This window comes from Rousettus aegyptiacus, unplaced genomic scaffold (genome assembly GCF_014176215.1).
Source record: "Rousettus aegyptiacus isolate mRouAeg1 unplaced genomic scaffold, mRouAeg1.p scaffold_m13_p_15, whole genome shotgun sequence".
Taxonomy (NCBI): Eukaryota; Metazoa; Chordata; class Mammalia; order Chiroptera; family Pteropodidae; genus Rousettus; species Rousettus aegyptiacus.
This window is the reverse complement of record NW_023416290.1, coordinates 18,045,191-18,055,425: the sequence shown is the minus strand read 5'-3', so window position 1 is coordinate 18,055,425 and position 10,235 is coordinate 18,045,191. Positions and strand designations below refer to the sequence as shown.

Here is a 10,235-nt window from a genome sequence, read left to right as displayed (position 1 = left end):
TGCTGAATATTTCGACCAAATTCCATCTGAGATCAGACCATCTTCGGCAAATCTAAGATCTCAACTTAGAAAAGGCAACAGATAAAGGTCCACAGACGAACTTCGCTGCTAAGAGGCAAACCCCGAGATTTTGCTGGAGTTTACATGGGATGGCGGAGTGGGATGGATAGGTGGAGGAACTCGTGTTCTCCCTTAGAGAGGTGGACCTGTTGGATAGTGGCCAACAGGACTGCCAGCAGGACTCAGGGAGCAGCTGGGTGCTGCCAGTTCCTTGGGTGGGGACAGGAAAACCACCTGAGGAGCCAGTGCTAGAGCCCATTTGCAAAAACCGGTCTACACTTGTCCAGAGTTGGTCCAAGGGCTCAGTGTGACCAGAGGTGAGCAGGGAGGACCCAACGGGTGGGTCCAGAGGCACAGTCCAGCCCAGGGAGGAACATGCTAACCTGTGGGACAAGTGGGTTGTCAGGTACCAAATTAAGTGTTAACAGGGACGCTAAAACAGTGACAGATGGAAGGAAAAAAGAAGGGTGTAGTTTGTGAAAGGTAAATGATACTGAAAATATTTTCTAGAACCCAAGGCCCAGTTTGGTTCTGTTCTCAGGCCAGTGTAGGACAGGTGTAAGCCTGGCTAGTGCAAGCCAGGAGTGAGCCATGGAGTCTTTGAGCCATGGAGCTGGACAAGTCAGGTCCACCTAAAGCAACTGAAATTTGAAATTTGAAAATAAAAATAATAAACAAGACACATGTGCAGATTGATTTGTCCTAAAGCAGCAGCATGTACCCATGCCCCAGACTAATAGTCACCTTGGCCCAGCAGTAAGTGCTTAATAAATATTCATTGAATGAGTGTTTAAAAGTGTCATCCAGATGGAATGGACTATGTTCACTCATCCTAACCCCCTTGGCTGCCCTCCTTGGACCTTTATCATTTGGCTTGCTTGAAAGCGATGGTCCTGTCTTAAAGGCATCCAGGTTCAGAAGGGTCAGCCACTTTGTTCCAAGGGCTGTCACTTTTTGCTAGCAAATCCTATCCTGTGCCATTGACTGCCAACCCCTGCCCCCCAATCACCCCTTGTGTGCATTTTACACCTTTCTCCACCCTGATCTATACCTTAGGAAGCCCTGCTGATTGCTCCCCAGGCTTCTGGCTGCTCGTTGCCATTGAGCTGGGTCAGCAGGAGGCATCGACAGGCAATTGGAGGGTGGAGGAGAGAGTAGGTAGTCTTTCCTTGCTCATTCTCTGCCTCTGTACCTTATTGGCTCACCCAGCATCCTATTCTCCAAGGTCCATCTCACCCTAGGGTTGGAAACACCATGTGTCACGGCCCTGCCCCCAGCCCTGCCCCTTCAGCCCTCAAGGTAGTGACGGGGTAGCAGGCAGTGCCTACTAGCGGTGGTCTCAAGCATCACCATCCCATTTCGTTTCCATAACCTCACCCACAGCTCTGCAGGTAATCTCACATGGAAGTCTTTGCTTTGGAATTATTTGCACTAAAATCTGTGTCCTTAGTAACCCTGAAAAATGCAGCTCCTCTTGTCACTCATAGATGAAAAGTGCACAGGTCAAGGTCCCTGGATTATGTGTGAAGCCAGAGCAATGCTGCTAAAAAGACTGAAAACAGCCTGAGAGTGAATTGGAAATTGGCGAGATTAGACACTTTGCTTAAAAAATAAGGATTTTAAACCTTATATTATATTAAGGCCTATAAATTTGTTAATTTAAACTTACATCAAAGTTTCTCATATGAGAAGAACTTTATTTTTCATTTCCACATTTAAACAAATAATTTATTTTAAAGACTGAAACGTAATGCTTTTGTCCTTTTATTTGACGAACATTGTTAGTATGTATTGTGTCAAAACTTTTGTCTGAAACAAGCACCATAAGTTTCACATAGTTTACCTCCTTTTCCCCTACTTTGTGTCTCTTAATTGTTTTATAGATCACACCCTACTCTTCCATTAACCTTTTGAGAACCAAGGAAAAGTATCTGGGTGAGGAAATGAGACAGCCCTACGCAGATTCCAAAATTTGGTGTTTTTAATTCTGTAATTTTACAATGTTTATTTTAAAATTTATGAGTGTGGTAATGGTGATGTGACAGTACATTTTTCTAAAAGACTCGATTATTAACTCTGTGCTCAATGAACAGGGATCTAGAAAGCATTCTCTTTTAGTTTAGGAATACCATGACATTCTTTCTATTCCAGAATCGAATATTTTTCTTCACATCGAGTTCCTCTGATCTCTGTTGTCTTACATTTTTCTATTCGCTCATGTGTCATTCCCTTTAAAAGTTGCCCTGACTTTTTATCCACTTGCACCTTTCCATTACCAAATTTGTTTCCAGTCCTCTAGGAAAAATCGAAATATCTTTCTAGTTATTACATCCTAAATATCTTGTCTGGTCAAACCATTTGTAAAAGTAGAAGAGCAGGAAAATGTGGTTCCTCAGAAAATTAAACATAGAATTCACATATGATCCAGCAATACCATTTCTGGTATAATCTCTGAGGAATTGGAAATAGGGTCTTGAAGAAATATTTGTATACCATGTTCACGGTAGCATTATTCACAATCACTAAAATAGGAAACGACCCAAGCAACTATCAACAGATGAATGGATAAAGAACATTTGGTCTATACATACAATAAAATATTATTCGGCCTTAAAAAGGAAGGAAATTCTGACACACGCTACAATGTTAATGAACCTTGAGGACATTGTTAAGTGAAAGAAGTCAATCACAAAAGGACAAATGCTGTATGATTTCACTTATGTGAGGTGCTTAAGAGTAGCCAAATTCATAGAGACAGAAAATAGAATGGTGGTGGTTAGGAACTGGGGGGGAACTTCAGTTTGGGATGATGAAGAGTTCTGGAGATGGGTGGGACAACAATGTGACTGTCCTTAACAATGCAGAACAGTGCACTTAAAAATGGTCGAGATGGTAAATTTTATGTTCAGTATATTTTACAATTAAAAAAAAAAGGGGGGAGTGCAGAGGAAGGTTCCTCAAACCTGGTAACAGACTATTTGCTGTGGATGGTTACTTTTCTTAGAGGACTGGGCTTTCTTGATTGACAGCTAAGACGGACAGGACTCAGTGACTCATCATTTGCTTTCTGCACGTTTGTTCCCCAAATTCAGTTGGTTATAATGATATTAATGAACTTCTGGGCATGTGCATAATATTATAATGATGGTATAATAAGGCTCAGGTGAGTGGAAGGTCGTTGGGGTCATCATTACGCAGGTGCAAGTGACTGGCTGAAACTAGCACCCAATTTTCTGCTTGTTTCCTTGTATGAGTTACTTTTAACCAAAAAATGCCATTTTGGCTTAATTGTGGACAGACTAGGGCAGACCCTTTCTAGAATAGGATGACCTCAGTGTCTTTGCAGGTGGACCCAAAACCCCTATCTAACTTTCCTGCCTAACCTTTTTCTGAACCACTTTTTTATCAGCGGATGTTGAGGGACGGGCATTCTCCTGTATCTGCTTCCTGCTGAGGAGGGCCATAGCCTATTGGGGTTTCATGGAGCTCTTGGGTCTTGGGTTTCCTGCTGAAGTGCTGCCTATGTCCCTAGACAAGGAAAAAGATAAAAACTTGTTATTTGAATCATATATCTAGTTTATGTTTCTATCATTAATTTGCCCATCAAGCGGGTAAAGGAAAATAGGCTTGGTTAATATATTTTGTAAAAGGAAAAAAAGAGAGAAAAAACTTGCATTAAAGGTCCCCTCTGTTCTCGGACTCTAAGGGCCCTGAAGACATTCCTGCCTTATAATGGGCCAAGGAGAATGCTGAGTTTCAATGATCGTTATCAATAGCCAGAGTCACCTGTTTCAAAGTAATTCTCTAATTTTGAGGGAGAAGGTCTTTCTCCAAAGAAAGAAGGAAAAAAAGACTTAACATGTTTCCTAAAAAGATTAAAAATTTTGCAAATGATGCCCCGTATTACCTCTGTGGCCCTGCATGGTATGGTGCCCCTCTCCTCTTGGGATTTATGAGTCACGAACTATCTTTTCAATGGCAATTGTCTTCAAAACAAATTGCCTCGCCATACTTAAATAATAAAACTACAAACGAATTTGACCTAATTACTTACATAGAACACTTCACACAAGACTGAAAGAGTTAAAATTCATTGTGATTGTTCATGGAACATTTAGCAAATATTGACCATATGCTGCACCATAAAGCAATTTTCAAATAATTGAAGTCATTCAAGTATGCTCACAGTGAAATTAAGCTAGAAATCAACTAAAAACAAACAACTAAGGGAAAATCCTTAAATGTTTGGAAATTAAGCAATATACTTTTAAGTTACCAAGCAATATACTTCTATGTTACCCTAGCTTCAAAAACAAAAATTAAGGAAACAAAGAAGAAAGCACAATAAAATTAGATATATTTTGAATTGAAGAATAAAAGAATGACATTAAAACTAAGATGCAGTTAAAGTAGTGCTTAGAAAGAAATTTATGACTATTTTTTTATGGAGGCATAATTGGCACATATCATTGTATTAGTTTCAGGTGTACCATATAACAATTTAATATTCGTATACACTGCAAAATGATCATCACAATAAGTCTAGTGATTGTCACCATATATAGTTACAAAATTTTTTCTTGTGATAAGAACTTTTAAGATTTACTCTTAGGAACATTCAAATATAAATGCATATATTAGAAATTTTTAAAGTCTAAAAAATCAACAATTTAAATATTCACCTCAAGAAGTTATAAAAACAATAAATTAAACTGTAATAGATAAAGGTAAATAATAAACATATGAGCAGAAATTATTGAAAAAGAAAGTAAACATAAATAGGAAGAAAATCACTCAGGTGGTGTCAGAGAATTAGAGAACTGGCATTGGAACTGTGTCGGAAAAAGACATCAAATAATTATGTTAAGTGAAATAAGCCAAATAGAGAAGGACAAATACTGTTCGATTCCACTTACGTAAGGTACCTAGAGTAGGCAAATTCATTGAGATAAAGTAGAATGGTGGTTGCCAGGGGGCTGGTGGAGTGGGGAATGAAAAGTTATTGTTTAACAGATAGTTTCTGTTCAAGATGATGAAAAAGTTCTGGAAACAGATAGTGCTGATGTTTCCACAATATTGTGAATGTACTTAATGCAGTACACTTAAAAAGAGCTAAAATGGTAAATTTTGTTATATATATTTTACGATTAAAGTAACAAAAATATAAGGTTTATGTGGGGAAGGGGGTGTTGAAAAGTTCTTTTAGTAGAACAACTAATAAATGTAGAATAATGGAGTTAGAAAATCATACTTTTGAAACCCTCATAGTAATCATTAATTCAAGATAGTCAATTCAAAGGATGCTAAAGCTAGTGGGTTTGTTTAGAAACAAATATTTACATAGCCTCAAAGTATCTCTCCAAAATTCATCCATGACAAAGGAAAAAGGAACAGAGCAGAAACCTGGTGGGCGCCATTTTAACCAAGTGATCAGTTACTACAATAACTAGTGACACAAACCAACATTATGTGCCTCCTGATTTGACACACTGGAAAAAGCACAGCATCATTTATGTAGTGTTTATGAAATAATGCATACTAAGATAAAGATTTTATATTAAGCAAGACAGGAAGCCCTGCTGTTAGTCTGAACATCAGAGAAGAACAACAAAAAGGTTTTAAGTAAAGCAGTAAAACTTTAAGTACTGTAAAAAAAAAAAAAAAAAAAAACCATAGCTTTTGCTACATTGATAATAAATATTGCTTATTCTTCAGTTCTTAAAACCTAATAGTCACCCAAAAACATTATTCTCATTCATTTTATGATCATGTACTCATTCATTCTAGAAATATTTATCAATTTTGAACAAACACTGCTCACTGCTAGAAGAAAACAAAGCTGCAAATAATCATTAATGGACTCTTCATTGAAATTAAAACATATTTAATCACATTGGAAAGTAAGGTTTTATAATTGTGGCTGAGATACGTGAACATGACTGCTGGTGAGAAAATCGGTTTAAAATAAGAAAACGCCACATATGCAATTTAATAAGAAAATGAACTGCAATTCAGCTTTACTTTTATTTTTATGTTGCTTAATATACATTACACATATCATACATACATACTTGGTATACAATACAAAAATATATACAAAAATTCAGGTAATTTAATATCTAAAAAAACGGGAGAGATACTGCATTTGATTTCTGGTACTATTCTGTTTAAATACTTTTTAAATTCAGATTTCAAGGAGACAACAAATCAAAAGCCATTAATTTTTAAGAAAGCTTTGTGTTCACATAAATTCATCACTCAAGTATATTTTTATTGAAACAATAAACCATTTGACTGGTTGTAAAGCCAAACTGAATAGCCATGAAATTGAGCAAAAGGAGAGCTTTCTATAACTCTGCTTTCATCGGCCTAGAATCAGCTTTTGACATAAGAAATGCAAAGCATGACAGTGATTTTTTTACCTTACAATGATATTTAACTTTACACTATTAATGCCATATTATAGGGTTGACAATATACAGCACACACTATATTGTTTGTCTGTAGATTCTCATTAAAAATATAATATTAAAAAACAATTAGAAATTTTACTTTTCCTAATTTCTTTTTTACTCAATTTGAAAAACAGTACACCTTTTTCATTATGCTTGGCAACCTGACATCATACCCGAAGGAATAATTTAAATATGTTATGGACAAAATATGTACACAAACTTATAAAAGACCTTGGCATTGTTTAATTCATTCAGTTATAATTTCAATTTTAAAGTTATTAATCACAGAAAATATAGAGAATTTAAAATAATATTCTTCACCACAGTATGAACATGTTTTTTAAAAAAGTAAATTGTTGAGGCACAAAAACATGAGGTGACTTGCTCAAGGTCATGAAAGGAATGAAGGGCACATATGAGCAGTTTTTCCCTAACTTAAGTGTCTGTACAAAACCCTAGGTTATACCATCTTGCAAAATTAGCTCAGTGCAACAGATATAGTAATTAGATGCATTATTTAGGAATGTTTATTTAACTAGACTGCTGTTATTAATAAACCTAACTCTAATAATCTATGTTTATCATACATTACTAGAAATTTATAAAAAGAAATGTGAGCATTTTCTGAATAATTAGGCATGAAAGGAATTATCGTTTAAAATTTGACACAATTACAAAAACAAAATTGACAATACAATTTTAAACAAGTTCAGAGAAAGATGCTTACTAACATGATTTTTACAAAAATACTTATTATAGAACCTACAAAATTTAGAAGACAGTACTATAGACACAAACATTAATAGAAATGTATTCAATCATTTCTAGTTGATGTTTTGTTTCTTATGAAAACGTTCTAACAAAGCACTCATAATGTTTCCGGGTATTCTTTGGTGCTTATCAATCAAAGCTTGAACAGCATTCTTTGTCTGTTAAGAAAACAAAAGAAAAGCCATTATTCTTTTAGTTCTCAATACAGATCATTGCTTTTGTAAAGATTTTAATGTACTACTACCCTCAAGAAGTCTTCTTTAATTTTGTACCTATCTCTCCTCAGAATTAATGAGCTCCTCCTCAATTCACCCAGAGTATATTTCTTATACTTATTTCATTATGCTTGGATCACAGTATTGTCCACAAGTCTATTTTCTACACCAGACTGTAAGCTCCTTAGGGTAGACCTTAGTTTTTCTCCAGCATTGAGCACAACGAAGCTTTGCACACAATACTTTTTAAAAGAACTGAAGAAAACAAACAGAAGAAAAAAAGTAGCAGGAAATTTTCTAGCAGGCAAATGGAAGTGTCACTCCTTTCCATCCATTAATAAACTTCTGTGCATTTCTCTTCATCACCTTACACACCAAACAACTGCATCAGGCAATACAAAAGAAAAAAGTGAGAAAAACTATGAATGAATGAGGTGATATACTTTATTACCTAAATTTCTAGACAGTTTAAAAGAAATTTAAATTGAGTCATAGCAATGGAAAAACTCAGTATATATCAAGAAATGTAAAACTATTCATTTCCCATTAAATTCATGAATTTCAATAATTTTTACTTTGAACTCGGTGACCGCTATCTAAAAAAAAAATGTTTTATGCACATAAATAGTGCACACATATGCATCCATACAACCTTCTTTTTAGATACTAACCTTACAATGAGCCTTCTTTTTACAATTTTGGAACTTCATCCCTTTTTAAATATAATTAATAAAATTTACCCCAAATATTTTAAAAATATGCTTCTCTAAACCACAAGTTTTCACATCTGTGAAGTGAGAACTATTTCATACAGTTATTATAAGAATTAAATGAAATGGAAACCATGCCTTCAGGTACTTAGCCTAGTGGCTAACACATAGGCTGTGTTCTGTTAAGTATCTTTTTAAAATTTTATTCACAGATTCAAAAAGATATCAGATGCTTTGGAAGCTATAATATTAGTAAAACAAGTCTCAAATCTCAAGGAGCTCATAACTTAAAAAGCATAATAAAGTACAAAGTAATTAAAATGTTAAGATCATTTGTGAGATGTATCATCTGAGACATGAAAGGAAAGTATTTAGAAGTTCAGACTTGTGAGTCCACGTGGTGGGCAATGACCAGGGAAGGGTGTATGAACGGGGTACTGTTTGGTCTGGGTCCCCAATGATCAGTAAAATTTCAGTAACAGTGAAGGAAGAAGCATGAGGAAAAGACCCAGGAAAACAATTGAAGGAATGGCGAATTATCAAGTCTGGCTGGAGTTTCAGGTGTGTGTTTATAGCAGGGTGGTATAAGGCTTCACAATTAGGATTCAATTGAATAATGAATGGAGTTAAATACCAGTGAAAAAGTGCAGAGGTATAGTATGAATTGAGGTGTCAAGGAAGGACTGAGGTGAAGAAATATCAGGGCCATGTATTAAGAAAATACAAGTATTTCAGAGATCACCAATGACCTTCTGTCACTAAATCCAACGGACATTCTTTTAATCTTACTTGACCTCTCAATCACCATTAATCTTGTCTCTGTAACTCTCACACTAGAGGAAAAGCTAAGTTTTCTTTTCTCAGCCTGCTCCCTTTCACTCTTCTTTAGTAGATTTATAATCCTAAAATCAGGCACTGACTTCTTCAAAGGTTTGGTAATCTTACCCATTTCCACAGCTTTAATTACCATTCATTTGCTGATGGCTCCCAAATTTATATCTCCAGCCCACTCAGTTTCAGCTAGGAATGTTCAATGTGACTTCCCTTGAATGTCTTAAAGGCACCTCAAACTCAACCTTCTTAAGACTACACTAACATTCTTTCCCCCTCATACTGCGTCCTTTCCCAAGTTCCCTGTTTCAGCCAATGACACTGCCCTGAATCTAGCCAAGAAAGTCAAAACCAAAGAGTCACCTTCACAACTCCTATTGCTCATTCACAGTAGCCAGTCAGGCCACTGGCAGCGTCCACTACTACCACCTCCCAATGCCATCCACATCTATCCGCTTCTCTCCATCTTCTCTCCACTTTAATTATACACGGATATGTAAATACGCCTGTATTTATAAGCATATGTGGATGTAGTATGAGAATGTAGAGAGAGGCACAGACAGAACCAGGCATTACAAACATGGACACACAATAACAGAGAGATTAAGACAGAGAACTTTGAGGGAATGTCCCCAGTGTTCTCTTCGGCATTAGTACAGTATATTTTAATTTAGATTTAGATAGTGTTTACAAAATGGTTCTCCACAAACACTGAATGGTCTATCATCCACTTTTAAAATGAGGTTTCACTGCTACATTAATTTGGATGCTAGTAATTCTGAATTTGTGATAATCCAGGGATCCTTATGCTATAGTTTATGTCTATATTATTAACAATGAAGATTAGAAAATCATAACGATGCATTCACAAAAGGAAAATTTCAAGTATTCTTTATTTCAAGTATACTTTAGTTCAATAATGACAATTAGGATAAAAATATGGATATGGCAATTATATATTTAAGTAAATTCCCTCAAGAAATTCTACTAAACCACTGTAGTAGACTACTACTACATAGCAAAGTACATAAAGTAACTGGAAACAAAACTGAGGTATTTCAGGGCTCCAAAGGTTTTTCCTGTCTTACTTAGTCTGAATTAGTAACGTGTGTGTGTGTGTGTGTGTGTGTGTGTGTATGTTATGTGCATGTATATATAACACATAATATATGTATAAAATATCTGACTTCACC

The 10,235-nt window shown here is 35.7% G+C and overlaps 1 protein-coding gene across 4 annotated transcripts in view; it reads right to left on the bottom strand.

Moving 5' to 3' along the window:
- Positions 1–5,927: 5,927 nt before the first annotated feature.
- TMEM68 (transmembrane protein 68) overlaps positions 5,928–10,235 on the bottom strand; it is a 39,649-nt gene continuing 35,341 nt past the window's right edge. For 3 of the 4 annotated variants that reach the window (XM_016126194.2, XM_016126197.2, XM_016126195.2), the window contains one exon: positions 5,928–7,444. In XM_016126194.2, the coding sequence (XP_015981680.1) occupies positions 7,340–7,444 (105 nt within the window). In that variant the 3' untranslated portion in view covers positions 5,928–7,339. Of the gene's footprint in view, positions 7,445–7,558; positions 7,884–10,235 lie in introns of all 4 variants that reach the window. The other variant, XR_001594581.2, reaches the window with a different exon arrangement.